At 42.9% G+C, this 27225-nt stretch overlaps 1 protein-coding gene across 4 annotated transcripts in view; it reads right to left on the bottom strand.

The window, feature by feature from the left end:
* Window positions 1-27225, bottom strand: part of LOC104928970 (rho GTPase-activating protein 44) — a 77090-nt gene that overhangs the window by 28880 nt on the left and 20985 nt on the right. For 3 of the 4 annotated variants that reach the window (XM_019275025.2, XM_027289753.1, XM_019275030.2), the window contains exons 2-10: window positions 8164-8203; window positions 7662-7781; window positions 7325-7401; window positions 5782-5893; window positions 5374-5450; window positions 4014-4131; window positions 2268-2336; window positions 2087-2168; window positions 819-946 (exon numbers count right to left, since the gene is read on the bottom strand). In XM_019275025.2, coding sequence (XP_019130570.1) covers window positions 819-946; window positions 2087-2168; window positions 2268-2336; window positions 4014-4131; window positions 5374-5450; window positions 5782-5893; window positions 7325-7401; window positions 7662-7781; window positions 8164-8203 — 823 coding nt within the window. The remainder of the gene's footprint in view (window positions 1-818; window positions 947-2086; window positions 2169-2267; window positions 2337-4013; window positions 4132-5373; window positions 5451-5781; window positions 5894-7324; window positions 7402-7661; window positions 7782-8163; window positions 8204-27225) is intronic. The other variant, XM_027289752.1, reaches the window with a different exon arrangement.

Here is a 27225-nt window from a genome sequence, read left to right as displayed (position 1 = left end):
AGCCCCTGAACCACATTCTGAGTCTGTCCTGGGGCCGCCTCCTAGTTGGACGTGCCTGGAGCATCCTAATCAGATGCTTGAACCACCATGACAGACCCAGAACCTGCTGGAGGGACTCTATAGCTCTAACCCTAAACTGGGAACACCTCAGGATCCCCCAGGAGGACGACGTTTGAGAAGGACTTCTGGAGCGCCCTGCTAAACCTGCTGCCACCACGACCCGACCCCAGATAAGCTGAAAAAAATGGATGGATGGACGTTTTAAGTTCGGCGTAAATAAATAACTACAGCAGGGGTTTGGCGTCAATGTAGAAAAAGCTGGTTTAATTATTCATTTGGTCTCTCTTTAAGTCTCATAGATTGAGCCTTCGTCAACACAGATGGTGTCATTATTTTATCAATATCACACTGTGCAATCAACGTTTACTTCATAATGAGAGGTGAAAGCAAAGAAGTACTGTCTTTGTGTATAAGAGATGACAGTACCTTGCTTGATTATCCACGGCAATGCCATTGAACATGCTCGTGTTCAGTTCAATGTCATGTACGAGGACTTACTCGAGGTCTGATCTCTTTGTGTGGTCTTAACAAAGCAGCTGTTATTCTAAGACAGATGTGGTCACATCATTTTCACTTCCAGTCCTTTAGTGTTTGCGCTGGCCTGATAACATTCGCACATTCATTAAAACACTGAAGGGCTGTTTGTTTGACTTCATTAGACTTCTGCAGCGTGTCTCTCTGGTATATTTGTTTACTGTGTGTGTGTGTGTGTCAGGTAAAAAGCAGTGAAGACAGATGTGTTTGTTGTGGAGTCTGACCTCCTCCTGCATGCCACATTCCAGCAGCATGGTGACACAGGCCTCGATTGGAAAGGCAATATCTCTCCCACTGAGCGCTAAGTGCTCCTCTAATGGTTTCCCGTAGCACGGTTTTTCCACCCAGGTCTCTGTCAAACACACACACACAAACACAGTACCATAAACATGCACAGAATACAGTAGGAGCTCTGCTGTTAGGATGCTGTTACATACAGATGCAGAACATTTTCTCTCCGGCTGCAGAACGTTCAAAACAAACAGGAAATAGGTTTTTCAGGTGACCTCGAAGGACCCGACATCTGTTTTATTATTCAGCTTCCGTCCCACACGAACACACTATTATCTGTCAAAGTTGCTGTATTTGTTCCTCTCACTGATTGCTGGAAAAACATCTTTCTTCAGACCAATCAAAATTAGGCTGTACAGGTCTCTTACACCGTCAGTGATGCTGTTTGGGTCGATTCTCCACGCGACTTCCACCAGGAGCGTTTCAGAAGCTAATTTACCAGATTTGGTCATTTTCCTGGTTCATGTGCATCAAAATATGTAAACGTACAATATAGTTGAATTATTTGTGCATCAAAATATGTAAACGTACAATATAGTTGAATTATTTTCCCGATCAGAGTGTTTTATTTTGAAAATCTCTATGCTGTTTCTGCTGCTGCTGGGCTGAAACGGCGTGCGGCTCTTGTGGTTTTAAACATTGACTAGAACAGTTTGACTGTGTTACCATGGAGACCATTCATTCAGCCTTTCTGTAGCGAGCACGGTTGTGCATTAAGGTGTTAGTAGCTGACAGAAAGTAAGTAATAATTATTATTATTTTTAAATTTATATGTAATGAGTAACTGATTGCATTTAACAGTAACTCACAGGAGCCTTTGGATCCAACCTAAAAATATGATTTTTAGCAGTTTAGCTTAACGCTTTAATGCTTTCGGATTTAAGAGTTTGCATTTATGTAACTTATAACAACCTGTACACCTGCGTCAATCTCATCCACACAACACTAGACCTATTCCAACAGAGTGTGAGTATTTCCCTTAGCCCTCACTGGATCATCAAAGACTGAGCTGAATAATTCAGGATACTCGTAGGCATAAAATGAGTTCCTTTGTTGTTTTACATATGAATGAATCATCGTCCACATTGCAGCGGTAACCTCTTGACAGTAGCTCATCTCTGACACGTGCAGACTAACACACATGGACACGTCCTAACTGTAAGAGTCACAGAAATCACGAGTGTGTTGGTCCCAAACTCACCCTGATGAGCTTTGATCTGGGGCAGAACACTTTGAAGCAGCTCTAATGACTTCCTGTGGTACTCAGCCTGGACCTCTATCAGCTAGACAAGACAGAAACAGACCAGAGGGCGATGTGATGGACAAGCAGAATATTCTTGTTTTCTCCCTCATGCCGCAGCCTGCAGAGATGTTGTACTTACTGTCTGGAAGTAGCTTGCATAGTCGATTTCTTTGGCCACAAAACTGTACATGTCGGCTGATAATTGATCCTGGTGGGAAAAAAACAAACATACGTTCAAACAACAAAATGCATGAGCAACGAGGAAGAGCCAAGGACTCAAACAAACAGAGCACAGACTGTTTTCAGTGCAGACATTCTGGGTCCTGCATTGAGCATGTGGACTCACTTCATGTAGCTGAGGCTTCTGTATTAGTTACACCTGTGTCTCTGCTGTGTGAAAGGTCAAAACAGTAATGACTACACAGTGTGTCCACAAAAAAAACACAGCGATCTGTGGTGGAGAGGTTGAGTCGGATCCAACTTGTGGAAAAATGCAGCCCGACGTCTCGCTAAGACACGGAAATGTCTCTGAAACTGACACGATCTAAACTCTGATACTCCACCTGTTGTGTTCTGGCTTTGTTTATTTCATGAACCAGCTTCCAAATCTGAATCTGACTCACAATTTATGCTGCCAAATAGAGACACAAAGAAGTTTAATTTGGTTTGTGTGTCCGATGGTTTGAGAGAGAGCGAGGAAGCAGTGGTCAAGTGACATAGACCGTGAATGAGCATGAGTGAGCGCCAGGCTCAATAAAGCTGGTTAATCAGCGGAATAAAAACTTATTTCCTGAGCTGTTACATTCAGCACAAACAGACAAACACTAAAGCCAGTGTTTAGTTACTGTAGGCTGCTGTAGACTCCGTGGAAGAGGACCGGCAGCATCTGTACATATAAAAGTCTCATTCTAAGGTCAGAAAAATATAATTTTCAGGTGATTATACACTAATGAAAACTGAACAAATTCAATCTTTGTAAATAGAGGTGCCTAAATCTGACTCACTGGACCTTTAAGAACAGAAAACATCTTTACAGATCATTTAGATGCTGTGAATATATGGGCTTTGTGCAAAGATGAACTGTCCTATATAAATTTAGGAGCCACCTCTCGGTGACATGCATCCAATTTTGCTACATGTGTCAAAGAATGTATGTAAAATGAGCCGCGCCTTCAGGAGTCTGACAGCCACTTACAGGAAAGCAGTGTGGAATAGAAATATATTGCTTCACCGCTGTGCTCTCTGCTGGCCCCGGAGACTCCCAGCGCTATATATTTTCCATCTTTCCCTGCTCTGCCTACACCTGCTCATCTGAATCAGGTGGATTCAGCCAAAGGAGAGCGGGTCAGGTGTGAGAAAAGATGGAAAGGAACTAGTGGTGTTATTATTAAATTATCTCAAGCCTGTAAGGATTTATCAGCTGATATCGACATGAAATAAACATTTCTTTTTTTGAAAGATGATTTTTTTTGGGCCTTTTCAAGCTTTATTGTTGCTCCATGTCTATGGAGCAGTCATGTTTTCTGTTCATCGATGGAGCTACGTCTGATATTCTTTTTACTTTTACCTCTGTTTTGGTCTCCACCAACTAGTGAGGGAATATCTCATATCTTTAGCAGCGAAATGCTCCTTTATGTTCACCAGCTAGTCTCTGACTTTGTCTATCTTTTTCGAGCTGTGAGACTGAACCAAAACAGGAAGGTTTTGAGCTGCGTAGAGCTGAAGGTAACTGTAAAGTCAAGGTCAATACTCATTGTTCATGTAAAAATATCGATATAAATAACAGATCCCCTGAATTTAATAATAACTGAGTGATAAAGACGCTTAATTTACAACATTATGTAAGTAAACAGCTGATTTGTGGTGAATGAAGGTGATCACTGACTCGACAGATCTCCATGCGGTTGGCTGCCTCCTCCATCTCTTCCCTGAGGTGGTCGGCCTTGGCTCCTGTTGGCTGCAGGTTGCTGGACAGTCCTGAAGACTTGGTGGACTGATAATACCTGAGAACAAAACAGGGTTTTGTCAATATTGTGGAGCTGTTTAAATAAAGAGAACAAAAGAGATTTTTTTATTCGCCTCCAGGAGCTTCAGACTTTTGTTGCTGTGAGTGATAATCATCGACAACTAAATCTGACAGCTGCTCTGAAAATGATTCACGACGAACGGAGAAAACTGTTTTTTAAAGAAGTCCTCATTTATATAACGGTTTCTCTTCTAATTCTCTCCATCAAACTCTCCTCTGTCTGTCTGTCTGTCTGTCTCTGAGACTTTTCTGTCTGAGTTGTAGATAATATGTTGTGCTGTCAGAGCAGCTCAGCACACAGCGGCATGATGGGAAAAACTGTCTCAGATTTGGGTTACCAAAAAAAAGAAAAGAAAAAGCAAATCCCATTTCTCCATGTCACCGCTTATAATGGCACTGAGATGACAGTGAATCAGCACAAAGAAAGAAAGTGTGTGTGTGTGTGTGTGTGCTTCAGCGATCACAGACATGATTCTGAAAATTCAAGGTCATCAAAGTTTCAAAATCACAAAAAAAAACACAGATCAGAGTCAAGGATGCAGCTTTTGAGCCAGAAAGACCAAAAGACGTCGCTTCATCTAATGTGTCCAAACAAACAGAAGAAGATATTCAGTGCTCGCCAAAATAAGAGCAGAGTTACGAACGCACAGCAAGCAGTTAGGGCCCGTCACTCCACAAAATAAAACTTCAGGCCCAGGATATGATGTATGAATTTAAAGTATGAGACTCAAACCAACAATAATTGTCCTGCTATTATTGTGTGACTATCAGATGTCTTTCCTGTAGACTGTAGAGCTCCATTATCGTCCACAAAAGTAGCAAGCGTTACTCAGACTCGAGGATTAGTCCACATTTGTTGCTCTAGTGAGTATTTGGGGCAGCAGGATGCTGCTGTGTGTGTGTAAAGATATACAAGTGTGTGTGTGAACATGTTACCCAGTGTGTTTTTAATAAACAAATATATAATATCACCCTGTGACCAAGAGGAATTAAATCAGCCGAAACTGGCATTAAGTGAAGTTTTCTCACTCTGGCGGCAGACTGTGGTGCGAGGACTGCTGGCAGGTCCAGACATACATGATTACAACTTCACTGTGTGCAATCAAATCCCAGTGACATTCAGTGGGAAGTCTGAGGAGCAGACGATTCACAGGGGATGAAGTTTCTCACATCACAGCCAAGTCTCTTTCTCACAGCAAAAACATAGTAACAGACTCACCGTGTGCGAGCAGAGTCCATGTCCAGGACCAGTTTCGCTAAATGTTTCCTTTGTTTCTGGATATTTGGGATTTCCACCTGAGAGGACAGAGAGTTTTTTACTTCAGTGTGTTGTTTTATGGCTGTGAAAGACAACGACAAACAGACTCAGTATTGTCAGAGGCCTCTGCACCTGTTATGACAAGCTCAGCGGTCTCATGAAGATTAGTTTACTTATGATTAGTTTATTAGTCTGTATATCCCATATGAGACACATGTAGGTGCAGCACTGTGAACATGCGCTTCAACAGAGACTTTATGCCGTTGAGATGTTCAGGGACCTGAGTCAGAAAATGGATTAATGGATTCAAATCAACAAAAAACTGCAGTTCATTCATCACACGCTAATCACGCGGCGTTGTTTCCGTACCTCTGCGAGGTCGTACAGAGGCTCGACGACGTCTCTCTCGATGGTGAGCTCGAACAGGATGAGCTCCTGAGCGAGTCTCTCCTGCGTCTCGCCGCACAGCTTCAGCATCTTCCTGCAAACGAGCAACAGGAGCAGGAGTCATCAGTGAACAGCCGGAGCGGTCACTGCCACAGTTCTCCTTTATAATTAAACGCGTTTGTCTGAATTAACGAGCTTTGTAAGGTGATGTAACACAATGTAATCCACTACAGTGGTGAGCATAAACACAGATACATATGTGCATATGATGATTCTGTGCAGGAGGAGTTAAACAATGACAAATTTATTCCACAGATTTTTTTATTGTCATCCGAACGTCAACAAAGCTGAAAAATATGAACTTAATGATGTGTTGGCCCTGAGAGCTCGATGCACTGCAACTTAAGTACATGCAAATAGACTGTATAGGTTTGTCAGTCTGACAACAGCGGTGCAGCGTTTAGAAAAAGTGCTGCAAAGTGTCAAAACACACAGAGAACAACAGAAATGATGATTTATTGCATAGAAATAACCAAGTTTGGGTGTTTTTACATTATGATTGTCAGATATTATTACAGGTTTGTGCTGTTAGTCTACTGTTACTTACTGCTGCATAATATCTACAAACTTTAAAAACTTACAGCATCAGTTAATTTCCATTTAGTCGACTTTTCTGTTGTGTTCTGTGTTTTCTATGTTTCTCACTCTGCAGGTCTTTTTTTCTAAATGCTGCAACACATATCGTCAGATCAGTATAAACATGTTTTCGATTTGGACCCAATTTTTTATCCCCGACTGAAGAAATGTTCCTATGAGTACGATCACAGGAGTAGATTTAGAAACAGTCCCTACCAGCTGCTCAACTGTCCCCACCAATATTTTTACAGTACGGTAAATAAACAATATTAATATTGTCACTAAGTCCTCATAGTGTTAACAGTAAGTTTGTGTGTTTGCTGCAAAAGCGGCAACTGTAACATGAAGTGCCAAACACTGCAGTTCCTCTATCGTCCACTTGAGGCTGGCTCCAGAAGTGAGTCAGTCTCCATAAGTCCCCATGTTTCACAGCAGAAATAAACATGTTTACAGCCTGGTACAAAAAACAGTTTTGGTCTCTGTAGCTAATTTCCCCGTTCATGACAACTGTACTGAGGGTGAATTTATATACAACTCACCTGTTCACATTATATTAAGGCTTAAAGTTATGCAGGATTAAGAGCGTGGACGCTTTGATTGACAGGTGGCTGGTTTCAGCACTCTGGCTTTATTTAGCTCGCCTCAGCTCCACCGACGTTCTGTATCTTTAACGATTTTTGTATTAATTGAGAGACAGCCAGAGCCACGACACTGAGCTTCACCTCAGTCTGTGGGTGATGTCACAGATACTACACCCACTTTCTTTTAAAAACAACAGCAGTTTCTGGACATGAACACGAAACCTGGGTGATAAAAACTGCTGCTGTTACAGATAATTAAAGATGATGTAAATTACTGTCTATGTGTGTGTGTGTGTGTGTGCACTCACCCTAGTAGAGACTCGTCCCCGAGCACGGCCGCCCCCTCCACCATACATTGTGCTAGTGTTGTGAGAGGAAGCTTCTTCTGCACAGAAACAAACAATCGATGAGTCAGCCATCACAGTTTGCTCAATGTGTCCATCAACACTGAGAAAACTGTAATCAACACACAAACACACAGAATCTGTGCACACAGGCATGAAGGAAACATTAACCCTGTACTCCCTCAGACTGTTAGATATCATCTGTCATCATCGCTTTTCCTCGGCCAGCCTTATCTACCCCTGACACTTCAGTAATATTATTATTAAACTGTTTCTGGGTTGATTCTTGGCTGCTTCTCACCGAGGGTGACCTGACAGACTTCTTGTCCACGTCCACGCCCTGCTGACCCTGCAGACAGGCGGTCAACTTCTTGTGTGTGCTGTGGGAAACCTGCTTGACCAGCTCCAGACGCTTCTCCACCTGACAGAAGAGAACAAGACACAAGATCACATGCAGCACATATATATATAGATTACAAAAATACAGTTTGTCTGCTATCAAAACAAGGCAGTGAGCGTTACCTGTCTCACTTTAACGCCTCTTATTTCATTATTAAACCAGCTCAGTGGAACCGATGTCGACGCCGTTAATCAGATCAATTACAGCGCTGCGCCCCGAGTCAATCAGCGGGGACGTTCAGCCTTTTGTCTCACAAAGAGGTTCAATTTCAGCGCTCATTAATGTTGCCCGAAGGCATATGAAAAAGTCATTTTATGCACGCTGAATATTTCGCTGAATATAATGATTTTCTTATGAGGGGAAGCAAACACACACACACACACACACACACACACATTAATACCTGTAGTAGATCTTCACTTAATACTTCTGTTTTTTCAGCCCTGGAAGATTAAAGAAGAGAAAAAAAACTGTTAGGGTGGAGGGGGAATTACTAAGTTTCATAACTCGTTACCGTGGGAACGACACACACAATACTTCTCTATCAGTGTAATTACATCATTTGCTGAATTTCTGTGCACGCAATAATAATGACGTTAATAATGATACTGCAGTCGCAGCCTGGAGCTAATCATCATGACGGGGGAGTTAGTTCTGTTTCCGAGGCTCAGATTGTACGACGAGGCTGGAAATCAGAGCCTGAACGTCACTCGGGATGTTTGTTGGATGTTTAACAAGCTGCTGACTCGGTCCATCTCTTTATATATATATGACATTAACTGTGTCTTTCAGTCCTCCTGGGTTTCTTTCCCTGTTAAAGTTTTTCTTTGTGGAGCTGTTGAACAGTTTATAAAGCCGTTTGAGGCTAATAGACTTGAATTAATAGTAACAGTGAGGTTACACGCCTCAGCAGGCTCAAAATTTAAAGACAGTTACACATTAACAGCTGGTTGATGTGATTACACGCTTAAGTATGATCAAATGTCAGTTGATTGACTCCTGCGAGAGCTTGTCGAATCATTTCCAGTCTCCGGACATGCGGAAATGCCAAAAAATCTGCAGTTCCTCAATTGTCCACTTGAGGCTGGCTCCAGAAGTGAGTCACTCTCCATAAGTCCCCATGTTCAAATGTCCAACTTCACAGCAGAAATAAACATGTTTACAGCCTGATGAAAGACAGTAATAATACCATGAACAGTCCAGCATTTAAAGAGACATTTCTGGTCACAGCTGTTCCATTTCCAATTAGATCATCGGTTCCTTCAGGACATTTCTTTGAAAAGTCACAACACAGATACTCATATCCAGACCTTAAGGCGAGCGCGCAGAGAGCGAGGTGTTACCGCGACTTTGATCGATTCCGTCGCTGCCTTCAGCAACGACGAGATTGACAGCTTGACCTAAATCAATGTGCACATTACAACATGTGAGGAGGCTACGAGGAACTAAAGGTTAATAATAAAGTACGAGATGGAGAAAAGTGTTGCCTGGAGTGTCGTGGCCTTTAGAGAACATTACAGCGATACTGTGATCTGATGTGGTGGTGAAGTGCAAGTAAGGAGAAACACAGCACTTATCTTCTGCTTCTCTATTGGCCACCATTAAACAGTTTTCTGTTTATGTTATAGGGTTATATCAGCCACCCTCAGCATCTAGGATGACATGTGATCCAGAACGAGCTTCCAGATTATAAAGGAGCCTTTAGAGGAGCATTTTCTCCAGCTTGTTACGGTTCAGTACCTCCTTTATCCAGTCTGCAAACTTCTTAACAATAAAGCACCCAGCCAGCTGCAACTAGTGAAGACTTTTCTGAGATGAGCCAGACAGATTATTGTCTTAAGGAACACCAAAACTTTAACAGCTCATCCTCATCAGGGTCACTGTGGGGGCTGGAGCCAATCCCAGCTGACTCCCAGCTGGGCGAGATGACGTAGGTGTGACTGTGAATGTCACAACTGCATGTCTTTGGACTGTGGGTGGAAGCCACACAGACATGGGGAGAAGATGCAAACTACTCACAGAAAGACCTGAGAAGAAGGTTCGAACCAGGAACCTTCTTGCTGTGCGGTGACAACCACTGCACCACTGTGCCGCCTGAATTCAAGTCAAATTCTCAGATAATTGGGGACAAGTCCAGATTATGTGTGAAATAATCATTCAGTGAAGCTGTTACAGTACAAACGTTCTTGTTATTGTTGGGAACATTTTTGCTTCTGCAGCGTCAGTCTAATGGACTTGTATCGGAAGAGCCCAGATCTGAATGCAGATTGAACTCCAGGAGGTCGTCTACCGGAGACTCTGAGATGATGAGGAAAACAACTTTTGAACAACAAAAAACTAAATAAATATCAGCAAATAGATTTAAATACTCCATTACTGTAGAGGTAATTCATGAAACATATCCCTCTGTGAATTTCTTTGTATCTTATTGATTTATTTTGGACTTTTCAGCTGCATCTGTGCACAGAAACATACCTTCACATGCACTAACATTACCTCATGTGTCTTGTGGCTATGCAGAATAAATGCTGTAATTCTCACGAGCGTTGTTTCCTCTTTGTGCAGATCTTTTTGACTAATGGATGCCTCAAGCTACTCTGGGGGCCAAAGCTGACCTTTAGAAGCTCTTTACACCGTTGTACATCATCAGACTGTGATGTTTAGCACATTACAGAGGTTAAACAAAGTGTTTTCGCATGTATTATTTTGTTCAGAGCACATTAATTCAGCTGGCCTTCCTCTAATTCACTGTCAAGTCGGACTAATGCCTTTCATCAAACCCAATGAAACAGGATGAACTTATTCTTTTCTATGCCAGATTTTACTGTAATTATATTCATGGCTACAGAGCCCCATAAGGGTCATATTGTAGGAAAAAAAACAGGCTTTTGACATCTGTGCAAACGTATTAATAAACCAAGAGAGTGGTTTGTGCAGACGGATTCAACTTCATGAGCTCAGCCCCGCGGGACGTAAACTACGACGGGCACCATCTGTCTTCAGTGGCTCCTGCAGAGAAAGCAGCTAACGATAATGTACATGTAAACAATATTAAATGATCAATCATCGCACCCTCACGATAGCTTACATCCGACAGCGCCGAGGTCATGAAGCTGAATGCCGTGCACTCGGTTTATTAATTTTTCTACATCAGTATTTCTCTCTTTGCATGTTTATGTGTCTTTGTGTAGCTGAACCACGTCCTCTGAGCATGGATCCTCCCCAGGATAGACTTCAAACACATGTTGGATATAGAGTAAAGTATCAGAGACAGAAGTCAAATATTAAGTCAATAAAGTAATATTATAAAAGCATACATAAAGTAAATATGAAGTGTAATGAGATAAAGTTTCAGCCATGATATATTTATAGAAAATATAAACCACCAGTCAACAGAAACTACACAGAAATGCAAACTTCATCCTAACAATGAGTTACATTATCACTAAATTTGCTAATTATTTTATGTGTTAATTGTTTTGTCGATAAATTGTGAAAAATCCTGGTTATAATTCAAAACAAGCAGCAACCTCCGTGGCTGTGAAGTGAAGCCAATGCAAAAGTGCTAAAAACTGCTACTTTGACCAACAGTCCACCAGATATTCAGTTTGCATCAATCTTCACATTAAATCACTGCCGATTGTTGCAGCTGCAATCCTGGTCCAAGTAATTCTCTAGTGTGGCCCAGCAGACGAAAAACAGCTTCCTCAGGGTTCAGAACTATGACAGCAGGTTAAACAATTAACAATACATCCAGAGGAGGGCCTGTAGATACCATGAACGCAGCACAGCAGACCACATTAAAACTGGTGAAGGTGAAGCTGCAGCACAGGCTGCAATCTGGCCTCGCTCTCCCTGAAAGCATCCCAGCATTGAGATTCTCTTTGTTGCAGAGTTAAAATGCATGAGTGAAGTCTGGTAGAGATAAACCTGCACGGTGATTTATAACCTGTTCACACCCTGCAACAACAGGCGGAACATGTTTGGAAGTCATTTCATCTCTTCATGCTCTGACAGCCTGTGCACCAAAAAAAACATTTTGTTGATTTCATTGACCATGATGTCAACTTAGATAAAAAGTACAAGTAATAAACAGGTAAGAATGGATCACCTGAGGTGGTACAAGCCTCAGGTGAAGAACAGGTTCTGAAATAGGTCACATGGGTCTAAATCAAGACAACAGTGAACTGTTCAAATCCTGGTTGACCACATGCTTGTAAAGCCGAGCACGGCAATAAAACCAGCTCAGACTTTCATTGAGGCGCCCTTCATGAGTCACGTATACGTTAAAACTTTAAATCATACCGACACTTTAAAGGTCAGATATAAGGTCTGCTGCAGCATCTGCTCATTAGAAACATGATCAATGTTTATAATGAGCAATTTTCTTTTTTTTTCAAGGTGATTACGACAAATACAGATACTTGAATGAATGAAATAATAATAATAACTAATAACAAGCCAGGTTTAAAATGATCAGTTCTGTCAAATTCAATGTAATTATCACCAAAATACACATTTCTTACACTGACACTTTACTTTTCAGTCCACTACTAAGCTTTAAATATTTAATGCATGGTTTATAACACACTATAACATAATTGCACAGCACTATAATCACAATATAACTATATTTATTAATGTACAGGATCGCCTGTCATTCTTACATTATAACTCATTTGTTAATGAAAGCATTAAAAACACTGTTTACAACTCATTATAGTGTCATTTAAAGCATATATACTGTCTATTAAACAAAGTGAACCTGGAATCTCAGACATTTTCCCTATCAATAGCTAATACTTGATCTATAAAGCATTGCAATGTATTATTAGCCATTGGTTACAACTCTTTATAACAGCTGCCTTGTTCACACAGTGCAGTGAATCAGTATAAACTCCAGCTGCAGCACACAAAGATCAATAATCCAAAGCAGACATCAAACCGATGAAGTCAGCCATGAACAAAAGAGACGGCACGTCTCCGCTGATTACATCCTGACACAAACACACCTGACTGTGATTTAGCTGGAATAAAAAAACACCATCGCGGGCGTCCCGCCGTCATTGTGTCGGACTTACAGAGCAGTGCTGTTCCTGCGTGAGGCTCTAGTCCTGCTGATCTGCAGCTTTCTCTTCCACATCCCCCCTGCTAATGGGAGGAAACTACCTGTTTTTCAGGCAGCAGATGGCGAGTGGCAATGAGGGGAGAAAGCGGAGCGAGAGGAGGTGAAGAGAGAGGCTGAAGGGGGAGGCTGTGAGAGGGGGAGGGCCGCCTGAAGAATGAGACCTGACTATCTGGTCCATTCACTCCTTCTCTCATCACCCACCAATCCTCTGATGTACGTTTGCCACTGTCAACAGCTTGGACTGCAGGAAACAGATTTAAAGATACGTTTGTATGACACACACACTCACACATGCTGCAGGTTTGATCGTGACCTTTTCCTCCTCTCTCACACCTCTGCTCTTGTTTTTCTGGATTATTAACAGTCATCAGGCTGAAGCAGGAGGACGAAAGAAAAAAGCTGTTCTCTTTTCTGGTGTGTGTTCTGCTGCGAGCCTCAGCGTGAAGCTGACTGCATCTCTTGTTCTCCTGCACACACTCCACTTCTCTGTTAATGCAGCTATTCCAGCTCTCATGTGCTCGGTTAGAACAAAAATATATTTTTTTTAATACGCCGCCTGTCGGTTTGATCTTCTGCAGATGACAACAGAGGTAGTCGGCTTGGAGTTTTTGTATGCCATCTAATAAATTATGTATTTCAGGGGAGATTTTTGGTTTTGTAACGGCGTCATGGGTGGATTCCTGCACAGCCATCTATCTACACAGTAACCTTCAAACCAGGCAGTCCAATGAGGACGTGCTGGCACCTACAGTTGTGGGTTAATACTAGATGTGTGTGTGTTTGTGTGACGTGGCTGAAGCAACAAGAGCGACACTGAAGACGTCTCTCGATGGAAAAGATGCTTCCGCTCTTCGACTGACTGACTTCGATGAGAGATTTGGTCATTTGGCCATGATAGGCGGCGATAGACAGATGGTTCATCCAATCAGGTTAAATGTATTGGACTGATTAAAAAGGAGGGGATAATTCAAATCTATATTCTGGACCATATTTTATGATAATCCACCCAACAGCTGTTCACAAATGTCAACCTGCTGGTGGTGCAAGAATCACTCGTCTCTAGGATTCATCCTCTCAGGACCATGAATGTCTTATTCCACAGTAACCCATCCAGTAGTTCAGTATAAACCATCTACAGAGAAGCAAAGAGTCGTGGCAGCTACACCTTATTCACTTGAACATCCACGCTGACTACATAAACAACCCGCAGACACGGCGTCAGATTGACAGAAAGGAATCTGATCACGTTACATGTGGCTGTATATACACTGTGTGTCTTTGTGAGTGTGTGTATATCTGCAGCACAATGACAGTGTTTCTGTTAGCACAGCCACAGCGGCTCCGTCTCTGTATATTGACTCAACCTAATTTATTTCTGACACACTGTGTACAAATCCAGGATTTTTCCCGAGGTTTGAAGCGGAGTAAATCACTGACAGTCCCGCTCGCTCTCTGGATTCATTTCCTCTCTGACAACAGGGAAATGTAAGCAAGATTTACAGGCTCAGTGAATTGAACTATGGGATAATGATCCTCATGCTAACACTCACAAACACACACTAATGAGCAGGTCAGCAATTAGTCAACACTCACTGGAAAGTGCAATGCCGCTCTTTCACACAATGCAAACAGGCTCACAATGCAAAAGAAGGCTATCGCTTATTTTCTCTGCTCCGTGACAGGTGTTTAGATAACACACACACACACACACACACACACACACACACACACACATCATCTCGTCAGGCATGCTATGACAAACACAATGCCTAAACACGAGCACAACTGTCGGCTGCTAAAGTGAGTTTTTCTTCCAAACAGACGATAGAAAAAATTCAATGCCGTCTCTTCCTTGACCTCACAGTCATGCACAGTGAATCATATCTGCAAATGCACCTGCATAACAGAGTCTATAATAACGAACAGCAGACGTCTTGATTTTGAACTGCCATGTCCTCAATTACCAGCAGGAGGCAAGATTCCATAATGCTCCGACCACACGTCTTCCCCGAGGGAAATGAACGTGAGATTAACTTAGTATTAAAGTTGGAGCTGCAGCATAATGTACCTGCAGTGCTGCTGGGTGCAGGAATGTCACGGTGGCTTTCAGTAAAAATCAGCTGTGTGCTGGCCTTATCAGAGGTCTATACTAAGAAAAACTCTGAGCTCTGGAGAACCTTCTCATTTTTTGCTTTTGAGGGGAACTGAATGCAAAAAAAGAGACAGTCGCAGCACTTTTGACGCACTGAAGAACCTTTTAAGTGACTCTTTGCAGCAACTGGAGGACAAAGATAGGAAATATAGACAAAATAAATGTTTAGGTTTGGTTCTAAGGTGATGTAAATACAGAAATTGAAAGATTTAAATCCATGAATATCTTCGCTTAAAGCTTTTAATTCACATTTTGCACACTGCTGACACTTCCTCGTGTTGGACGGGGTATCCGGGCGTCTGCACGTGTCACGGAGGTCAGCTGTTACTGTTGTGCTGACGTTTGCACTCGCAGGATTCGGCCCTCGTAACGCAGCATGACGGGGGTCACAGCTGAGGAAGGGAGAGGCTTGAAAACACATGGTTCAGATTTTGGAAAAGGATAAAACTCAAACTACGCACAGGGTGGGTGAAATAACAACAGCTAAATATTACATAAGGGCATTTTTCTGATTATCTGAAGAGCCCCCGTCTTTCTCAGCACCCTGACTCACTCTGACTCTGCTCTTCTCTCCTCTCTCTGCAGCATTTTTGTTAATTCTTTGACACATCAAGGGCGTTACAGCATCCCGAATCAAAGCCTCAGCAGCACAGTCAGTACTTTACTGCAGCATCAGCTTCTGTCGTCACACCCGGGATTCCCACCGGCACAGAGAAAAGAGAAGGAGGAGGCGAGGCCGGGGTGGATGTGATGAAGAATACGAAAGCAGCGGGAGGGAGGACGATTAAAGCACGGAAAGATAATGGATGCGTAAAAAAAGGGGGTTTTACAGTGATGAATCTTTTGAGAGATTTAGAAAGAGAGCTGGAGTGACTGAGGGCGAGAATACATTTTGTTCTCTTGTCTAATGACTCAGCTGTCTTTGTCTTTCCTCTGTCGGGTCCAGAACATTTGGCAGAGGACCAGATACCTTTGAGCTTTTCATCCTGGTAGAAAGAAAAGCAAAAATAAAATATATAAAGATTCACCCTCAGTGCAGTTATCAGTTTGTACCAGGCTGTAAACATGTTTATTTCTGCTGTGAAGTTGGACATGGGGACTTATGGAGACTGACTCACTTCTGGAGCCAGCCTCAAGTGGACGTTAGAGGAACTGCAGTTTTTGACATCATCGGCTTCACTTCACAGACACGGAGGTTGCCGCTTTGGTACTATGCAGCACAAATCAAATTAGCGTTTAGGATGAGTGGGAGAAATAAAAGTTAAAGTCAAATTAAAGTCAAATTAAATTTATCGACTGTATCCCAGCAAAGAGTCAGAGGTCAAACACAGCCCACCTCTCTGAAGCTGCTGTGGTTGTAAAAGCATTTTATTTGTGATGATATGTTGTTTCCTTCACTTTATTATTAAAGTTTGCAGCTTTAATTACAACCAATCGCTCTGCGTGGTATTAAAATCTTTGCCCTCTGGGTGTTACCGAGGCTGAGTGCTTTAACTGCCTAAAGAATAACAACAATCCTGCAGAGCCCTTCAGAACAATGAAAATAAAAAAGCCTGATGAACGTTTACACAGATTCTCTCATTTAATTTGTTCTCGATGCCGCCGTCATTCTCCCGTCACCTTTAAGAGCTTCGGGTTTAATAGAAAGAATAATCTGAGTGGTGACAGACGTCACTTCCTCCACTGTTTCACATCATACTTTATTATATTATATATTACATACTACAAATTATAAGCTAATTATTTGTTTTGTGTGTAAATGCACAGAGTTTATCACAGAGCATTGACTGACACGATATAAACTGGCATTGTTTCCACACGGCCCAGGACAGGAGAGCTCTGCAGTGGGTGATGACATATTTTTGTGCAATCCCTGCAAACAACAGAACAGTATGAAATATTAAAATATATATTCTGTATGTCTTAAAAATAAGTTTTTCCAGCTCAAACTTTAGAGGAGAGAAAACAGATTTAGACAAAACTCAAAAGGAAAAACAATCAAGACGCCAATGGGCATGGCTTTATGAACAGAACAGATCAGTCTCAATCAAACCATAAGAGCCAAAAACTGCAGTTCCTCAAACGTCCACTTGAGGCTGGCTCCAGAAGTGAGTCAGTCTCCATAAGTCCCCCTGTTAAACTTCACAGCAGAAATAAACATGTTTACAGCCTGGTACAAAAAACAGTTTTGGTCTCTGTAGCTAATTTCCCCGTTCATGACAACTGTACTGAGAGTGAATTTATATACAACTCACCTGTTCACATACACATATATTAAGGCTTAAAGTTATGCAGGATTAAGAGCGTGGACGCTTTGATTGACAGGTACAGGCGGCTTGTTTGAGCATCCCGGCTTCATTCAGCCCGCCTCAGGTCTGCCGATACTAAGACAATAATGTGACGTCCATGTTTTAAACAGTTTATGATCAGTTTGTTGTTATAGCGCCACAATCTGGCCAAATTGCATCAACACTGCTCTTCCTTTGGTCTTCAGAAATACACCCACCGAGTATGAAGTTAATCACTCAATCACTTCTTTCTACAAGCCTGCGGTGAATGAATGTTGAACTACTCATTCTCATCAACAAACATCTTTTGTTACCTTTTTCGGTTCAGTAAAAACCCAGAAGAAATACAACAACACAAACCGTCTGGACCTCACAGCTCTTACTCACTGAACTATTCATTTCTGAGCTCTCTGCCCGACAGTCTGCCATGAGCTCCAATCAATACAGGCAGCAATGATGCTATGTCCGGAGAAGCAGTGGGAGACCTGCTTTAATATATTTAAAATACGTCTGCCGACTGATGATTTAACCCAGACTGTCTGGAGAAGAAAAGAGTGATACGTCTCATAATATCACTGAGCAGGTAGAATACAAATCACCTTGACTCCATTATGCAACGTGCGGGCTGAGATCTGAAAAGGTCGCGCATATGGAATATTTAATTCAGTCCGTCGCAGGCAGGGGGATCAGTATATGATGAGGAAGAAATGGTTCAAGGACAGAAAAATCCCCCAGGAGAAATGTTCCAGGTGAAGTCAGATTACCCAGCATGCTCCTCTCCGCCACACTGGCTGTAGGAGGAGGGGGTTGCTATGGCAGCAGGTGTTGCAGCTGCAGCGGCGGAGCGGATGGATGGATCAAACGTCGAAGTGGGTACGGCGTGCGAAGATGAATGAAGCGGCGGAGTGAAGTGGAGTCATTCCTCGAACGGAGAGCCCGAGGTGTGGCCGAGCTTTCATTTGTCACAACAGCAACAACCACCCGAGATGAGATCTGTATCTCATACACACACACACACACACACACACACACACACACACACACTCACACCTTCTTCAGGATTCAAGGTCATTCAGCGACTGTGAGAGTGGGGGTGGAATAAGAAATCATCACAGAGCCTTTTAAAAAAAGCTCCCGGTGAACTGACGCCTCGGTAAAATGTAAATCTACATCGTGTCTGCGTGCGCATGAATAATAAACTTGTTTCTCCCCCTGCAGACGAAATAAATAACATTTTTCATCCATATTTTGTTCACAGATTATTCTACTGTCACCTGTTTGATCAGCGCCGAATATAAAAGACATTTACTCCCTCGGCGACTGGATGTGATCCTCCGCTTGTCCTGACTTTCAGTTTAACACAGAGCTGCATGGAAAAACACAAACTGCAGACTCACATCGATATCATCATCATGTAGCCTACAAATACTCTGCCCTCGTGTGATAGCCACAACAACAGCCACTAACTGCAATTTGAAGTCAGCAGCATCGTTTACCCCACAATGGAAACTCATATGGAGGCACAGAGACGGAGATAGAGTAGATCTGAATGATACAGCAGAAAAAAAAGATCATGCAGTTCAATTTTAATTGTAGTTTAAAGACAGATCCATCTGACACAGGACATGATTTAGCTGGATTATATCTTGGTTACTTGATTGGGTCCGAACATTCTCATTTGTTCGAGTGTTTTGTGTTTCTGACAAAGGAATCTGTCAGAAGGGGGAATTGTGTGATTGTGCAACATAAATACAAAAACGTTTTCAACATAATTCAGACCTAATTATTGCACAATTATTCCACTCTGCCTCTTTTTTCGGGATCAGTTCCAGCACTCAGACACATGACGATATTCAGACCTTCTTGATTCTGATGCCAATGCTGCATCGTAAACAGCCCCAACACAACGCGGCACAAGATAACAAAACACATCCCGAAGGATAAAGCTTCCCCCCGAATCAAAATGCTGCTCACAGCCAAAAGTTTCGAGTGTCCTGGTCCAGCTCTCCAGAGGGTTTGCTATTTTTCTTGAGGAGCACTAAATCCCGGAGCTTTTCTCCGCTGAATACAATGAAATGGCCTAACTCATTCCAGATTCATCCGGAGTACCGCTGCCCTGTTGGCCCTCACGATTGACAAGGCAACAAAACAGAGCGAAGCATAGAAAAATAAAATCCACCGTAGGAGGTCGAGCACCTCTATAAAGCCTCCAAAAGATTCACTTTTCACCTCCAGGGACTGAATGCTGTTGCCTGAAAATAGCCGAGAACATCTCTTTCTGGGTGGGCACTGGAATATTTTTAACAAGAAAAGACAGTGTTAGAGCTGAAAAACTGAAAATATTATTAATGTTGTTGGTGTCATAGGCTGTGTGTGACATCTTCGGTGAGTAATTAACATTCATACATCATTTCTAAGTAGATCTAGTCTGATGTCAGCTGATCTCCTGACACGTGATTTGATTTTAATCTGCCTTTAGAGACTGAAACTTTAATCCTTATAAACCTAATATTTCAGTACAGCTAAAAATATGTTTGTCTCAATGTATTGTAAGAACGGGGAGACTATCCACTATCAGTAAATCTGCTGATTATCTCCTCGGTTCATGAGAAATATCCGTCTCTGTTTCCCAGAGCTCGAGGTGACACCTTCAGACGTCTCGTTTTATCTGACCAACAGGCCAAAACCTGAAACATTTATCATGATATAAAACAGTGAAAAGCAGCAAAACAGTTCATTTTTTTGTCAACCTAACCGATGAATTTAAAGTCAAACTACAGTATTCGACATACGCAGAAATACATCTACTCAAATACTTTTGTGAAGTACTCATACTCTACTTATGTATTTCAGAGCAAAATGCACTAATACTTTTTAATCTGATACATTTATTTGAGATTCATGGTTCATAGTTACTTTTCAGATTTTGATTATCAAAACAAAACACAAATATAAGTAAATCATGATCATTAATATACCCAGCATTAAACAGGAATACGTGGCTGAATTTACCACCACTAAAATCATAAACACATTAATCTCTCACTAATTATAATCCAGCCATATCACATATATTTGTTACAGCTGCTGCTCGGTGTGTGCTCACACGTCTCTCACACTGGCTGTAAAAGTATGAATGGGTATGACGTGGACAAAAAAATCCCCCTGACTCATTATGAAACTCTGTTGGACCAAAGTAGGTTCGGTTATTTGGTGAATAAGGGGAAATACTGGTGATGTTCCTGCAGTGATGGTCTTGAAATAAAATCCCAAGTCCTCTTTGTTCGAGACCGAGACGAGACCTTTAAGAAAGTGGTCTTACTACAGTACTCCAACACCTCTTTTTATTATATTAGAATGAATCCACATTCCAGAAAATAAATATTTGTTTTATTAAATACAGCTGGTTTGATGTCGCTTCCTTTCCCCTCGTGAGCTGGGACATAAATAGGGACTCATCCGGGATTTAAACCTGGGACGTCTCGCACCTGAAGCGAGAATCTGAAATGGGTCATTCTGCACGATGAGTACTTTTACTTTTGATACTTCAAGTACATTTGGATGCTTTTGTACTTTTAAGATTTTGAATTCCAGACTTTCACTTGTGAGTATTTTTACATCTGAGTACTTCTTCCAGCACTGGACATAAGTGAGTAAATGATCTTCTGCAAAGCAGCTGTTCACAGACAAACACTCCTTTTAACAGCTTCACAATGACAAGAGAGTGTGTTGCTCTGAGTCTGGCAGCCTGCAGCCCTCACACACACACACACACACACACACACACACACACACACAGACGTGATGCTCATGTGAGACCGCAGTAACCAGCGTTGCCCTCGTCATCACCACCGCCGCCCCGACTGAACTCTCCCACACTCTGCTGTCTGTCCAACCGTCTCCTCACACAACAGCAGAGCCAGAAGGCCAACACACACACACACACACACACACACACACACACACACACACATAAGCGATCCAACCCCGTGGCTTTTCTCTTCACGTCTTTACACAGCTGGCCTGAACAAGACGGATGGTTCTTCTTGACACCAGAGACACTGAGACATGTTGAAATGTGCGAGCTGAGGACATCGACCCCAGACACCTGCAGGACACGCTCGTTTCTGCAGTTCATCCATCTGACGCAAGACTCTCCAAACAACTGCACGGAGGACATAATTAACAGATTAATCAGTGATGAAAACAATCCGGGCCTCTCAGATTTATCTCAGGTTGTGTGAACCAGTTTGTTTGCATCAGGTGGGCTGTGCAGGTAAAGCCCCGCCGGGCAATCAGCCAATCTGCTGGTAAATCCAAATACATGTTAACAAATCCTGCAGGTCCCAGAGAAAACTGAACATCTGGTGAAGTGGCTGTTCTTCATCCAGCTACAGACATGTTGTGTTTATCCACCACCACCACCACCGCCTCCACCTCCACCCAGTCCTCCCTCCTCAACAGAAGTTGGTGCAGAGCCAGTGATGGGGGTGTACGAGGGTCTCGCATATTTTGGCAGGCCGCTCGGCGCTCTGACGCTGATGTTTTCCCCACTCCCTCCTTCTTTTGTTTTTTGTTTTATCTCCCTTCCCGCTCCACTTTTCTACGTAGAAACTGTGCCGGTTTCCGTCTCAGTTCTCTCGCCGCTCGCTGTCAACCTTCCCGAGGAAACACACAGCATTCTGGCAGCCGGGGCCCGAGGACAGCTCATTGGACCCGTCTCTCTGCAGGAGTACTGGGGATGGGGAGGCTCCTCTCCTGCCAAGTTCTCATCATACTCAACAATTACAGAGAATGACTAATAACTGTGAGAAGAGGAGTGAGGAGAAGACAAACACACAGAAAGCAATCCCAGAGTTAGAGAAACGCTCCAAGGGTGAGAAATTTCCTGCAAACAAAAACGCCTTTATATTCATGTTGGCATCGCCGGAGCCGTGAAATAACTCAAGCAGGTGACAGGCGGGACGAGACAATATGGTGCAGAGCCCTGGAGCTGTGACAGCATTGTTAAACTGACACTTGGTTTGCAGCTTTAAACTGAGTGTTTTGTTGTTCACAATAACAGTGATCTGTGTGAGCACAGGCCTGATGGAGACGCCTTCATCTCTCTCTCTCTCTCTCATCTTCGGCCTTTTCTTTCACCCCGTCTCAGAGAAGTGAGGTTAGGCCGTCGCCGTGGATACCGCTGACCTCGTTCTGCCGCGTGGTCATGCAGCCGGTTGCTTCGCTGCTCACATCAGAGCCTCGGCGTTTGCGCTTCCACCATTTCTCTGTGATGTCACTCGTGATGGCTTCAGTCTGATCCAGGACCGGCAGACCTCGGGACACTCGACTGAGCTGACATGTACCTGTTTATATACCTCGCCTAAAACAAGACATATGGTTCTTTCAGGCATCACCCCTGACAGTATGAATGGACAGCTTATCCGTGACGTCACCTGCTTTGAAGCTCAGTGTGGTGGCTCCACCATGTTGGCTGTACTGCTTCTTCTTCCGCCTCACCGCTAATCTCTAAAAATCGGCAAAGACGTGAATCATCGTCAGACCTGAGGTGGGCTGAACAAAGCCCGGCTGATCAAACAAGCCGTCTGTAACAGCCTCCTAAAAGGAGCCAGCTGAGGTGAATCGATGCCCACCTTGGCACCTTCCTTTGGGGGGCAGACCCAGAACTGGAGCCAATCTAGCCTGGGAATGTGTTGCTGGGAAGAAGCAGGACGTCTGGCTAAACCTGCTGCCAACACAACCCGAACCATCGAACCGAATAAGGGGAAGAAGATGGATGGATATAATCTATGATCTTGCTTGTAAACAGAGCGCAGTAATAAGCAGGGCTGAAAATCTGAAGTATGTGACTTCATATCTTAAAACATCCTTCATGTTCTAGGTGCAGCCTGAATAAGTCAGACACAGGATGATCTGTATCAGAGCAAACAGTCCGCCTTAAATATTCACAAATAAAACTCATCAGAGTCACCGGGGATGAAGCACGTCCGTGACTTTGACTTAAACATATTTAACTGTCAATCATGTTCACACACATGTAGACACACACACACACATGCACAGCGTACTGCATGTGAATTATGAGCTGAAACACACACACACGCACGCACACACACACACACACACACACAAACACAAACACGTGAGACTCCCACAACAGGGAGGAGACAGCAGGCATGAATCCAGGCATTACTGCAACGCTGATGTCACATTTCACTGTCAGATCAAATTAATTAGTCTAACAGCTGTTTCCAGCTCAGACGGCAAGTCGGACTAATGCGAGCAGCGCCGAGGTACAGCGCTGAGACAGATCTGTGATAAGTGAACTAATAAAAAACCTTAGAGGAGACTTTAATGAGGTTCAATGAATTCAACCAGCTCCAAGTCATGATGTTTCCTCTCGAAGTTTAACAGCGTTACAGGATGACTCCAGTTTATTTGAGTTTTGTTCCAGGTTTGATGATGGGAATAAAAACAACACGATGAACACGTTTATCAACCGTACAACACTTTATCTGGATGTGATACCAAAGAAGTGCAAAAAATCTTAATCTTAATATCCGTCTATGTCACTCGACCACCGCTCGCTCCCTCCTCTCTCAAAAACAAATCAAACTTCTTCGTGTCTCTTATTTTGCTGAGTCAGACTCTCAGATTTAGAAGAACACAGCAGGTAGAGTGTCAGAGTCTAGTCTTGTCTCGTTTCAGGCTGACTGTGGAGGTTTGACCGGTTTTTGACAGACATCATTTTTCTACCACTGCAGCCGAAATGAACCACCCACAGTCAAATGAATACTACGGTATGTGGAGCGGGTTAAAGTTAAACTAGAAGTCGGTGTGTGAACTGTGACTTTACAGATAACACTGGTTCTCTCCTCTCTAGATAAACTCCTTAAATCTGCATTAATATGCATGGATGTATGCATATATGCATGTGTGTATATGATATCTGTGTGTAAACTTGGGTTGTCACACAACATTTAAGTTACAATTAATTTAATTATCTTTTATTTTTGTTATTCTTCGTCTGTTCCTTCATGTACAAATGTATTTATCCTTTAGATTAACAATAGTGTGCATAAATCCACACCAGATATGAAGAAGAAGTCAGAAAGGGAAGTTCACTCTAGTCTTGATTTTCTTCTATAAATGATGGCGAGCCTGTCGACGACCAAATATAGATCCGCCGCTACGTTCTGATGCAGAAACAGAAAATAAGAACAGGCTTTGATACACAGTGTTACACACCCGGCAACTCCCATCGCCATCCGACGGCGCAGACGTGTGTGTAAAATATGTTTAGCATGCAGCCTCCGATGTGTCCTCGTGTGCATCTGGCTAATGGCCGCCTTGGGAAATCCTGCAGCTCTCACACAGCACTGAATCTCTGTCAGCGGCTTCACCAACACTGTGTTAGAGCTGAAACACACACACACAGATACATACACACATGGTCACACCCAAGCAAACACACACACACACACTCATGCTGCTGCTTCTGCTGGGATCTAATTTTAGGCGACTCGGTAGATTTACGAGGCGTTTTCAGTGGACCGAGCAGCACCGCCTGTTCATGTAATTATCATGTTATGGTACTTTGGTGAACGTATATCAGTACATGCATGTATATGACTGGCTCTCCATATTTATCCTTGTTAATATGCCATTTGTCTCAGCTGCACGACATTTAAAAGGGAATTGTTGTAAATTTAAGATAAGAAATGACTCCTGAATAAGAAATATATTGTAAATTTAAGATAAGAAATGACTCCTGAATAAGAAATATATGGAGGAAAGTCACGGGTTGGAATGAAGGACCTGTGCTAGATCTCCTTCTTACATGGTGGGAGTAGCAGTCTGTCGCTGAAGGAGCTGTTTAAGTCGTGCAGGAGGTGAGAGGAGTTGTTCACGATGGATGTCAGCCTTGGGTAACATCTCTGTTCTATAGTACTGTGGCGTTATATATATATAAAGAACCTGAATATTTATGCCAGGAGTCATTATACACACTTCACCTAACCTCAGCCTCTTGATTCATTCGGTTGTTGTAATTAATGGACAATAGGACGAGGTTAATTACGACTAAACTGAACTGGTGTACGGATGTTTTGAGAGGCTCGTAGTGGGAGCGTGTCGTACGCTGTGTCATGTCGTGGCAGCATGTGTCTTTGTTTGAGTCCCAAGGCCAAAGGGTGACGCTTTCACCAACACATAAATCAACGATATTATTATAGCACAGCAGAGCGAGAGGAGACGGCGACACACTCGTACGGCGTTAGATGACAATCAGGCAACATTCCTGAGAGGGAGGGGAATGCGGTTTTAATCCCGTGTTGATGGAGATGATTAAGAGATAACATAGCTCGATGTCAAAGTACATGACAGCTATGATTACATGTGTGTGTTTACATGCCTCTGTGTGTGTGTTATCCTGCCATCTACTGATCTCACTTCCACACCTCGCACAAAACAGCAGCAGGTGAAACTCTTCTCTCATGTCTTTGTTTCGTTGCCACAGGTAGAGATCAGCTCTGGATTATCTGTGGCTCTGTGTAATGTCTCAGCCAGGGTTTTTATTTCATCTGTCTGCTTCTGAAAGTGAAAAAACATGTTCTAAAATTAATAAATATATACGACAGTGCACATCAACCTTGCTCCCCGGCAGCAACAAGCATCTTTACCTATACAAACCCACTGTATGCTGCCTGCAGCACACTAAAAGACAAACATGGTTCAGCATTGAGCAGCTACAGAGCTGCATATTTTTCTCAGCAGTTGACACAACACATCAGATGCCAGATCTCCAAATGAATGATCACAATGATCCCCACAGCAACAGCCCTGTCCCTGTCCTGCTGTTGTCTGGACTCGCTGCAGCCAATCAAGCAACAATCTTGGACAATCTGTCCAAAACTGTGTTCTTAAAATGCTGCTAAATATCGGAAAAATATCTGAACTGCATGGTGGTGCAGAGGCAGATTGTACTGTTGACTCACAACGAGAAGGTTCTGGGTTCTTTCTGTTTCTGAGTTTGCATGTTCACCCCGAGTTCTCTTCAGGTATCTGTTACATTCAGTCATTCAGCTGAAGGACAACAAGGACATGTTAGTGCGGCAATAAGTACTGTGACAGTTGTAGAGGGGGTGTAGATCTATCATGTCCAGTTGTTGGTAGTGTTGTAGAGGAGGTCCTCTCTGAAGAGCTGGAGGCCTTCAGGAGGTTTGTGAAGGTAGAGAAGGACGCCCCTGATCTGTAGAAACTGGTAGGACGTTCCACCAACGGGGAACAACAGACGAGAAAAGTTTGGATCGTCCTGAGGGGTGTTAGAGCCAGGAGGAGGTAACACATGTCTGTATGAGGACGTTAAAGAACTGGAACAGCATTAGAGATTTGAATTTAATGTGGGCTGCTACAGGAATGGATGATTCTACATCATACTTTTAAACTGCACCATCCCGCTACACAGACTGATTGATTGAGGTTTTCTTGATTCTGCAACAAAACCTGGAAGTTTCAGTTTCACCACCCACGAGGCGAAGCTGAGCTGTAAAGAATAAACTGTCCCAGATGTTTTGTATTCACGGTCTGCAACCCAGGAACCGTTAACTAAACCTTCCTGACACCGAACCACAAAGATGAATGTGCATCAAGGCCACTTTATGTCTCCTTATCTCCGTCTCGTTAGCTGACGAAGCAGATCTCGTAGGTTTCACCTGGATTCACCTTCATGAAAAGAGGCGTGACTGAAACATTTTGTGCTCTCAGCACGCAGGTGGAGAACACACACATACGAGCACAGCATGAATCTTTCTCTTCTCTCTCTCAGCGTTTTAACCGACACGAGCGCTCGCTCTTTTCATTTTTAAGAAAAACCCCCCCACGATGGCTGATGAA

The sequence above is a fragment of the Larimichthys crocea genome, chromosome XVI, assembly GCF_000972845.2.
Source record: "Larimichthys crocea isolate SSNF chromosome XVI, L_crocea_2.0, whole genome shotgun sequence".
NCBI classification, from domain to species: domain Eukaryota; kingdom Metazoa; phylum Chordata; class Actinopteri; family Sciaenidae; genus Larimichthys; species Larimichthys crocea.
Note: the sequence above shows the minus strand (reverse complement) of the source record. Positions and strands in the feature narration are given on the sequence as shown.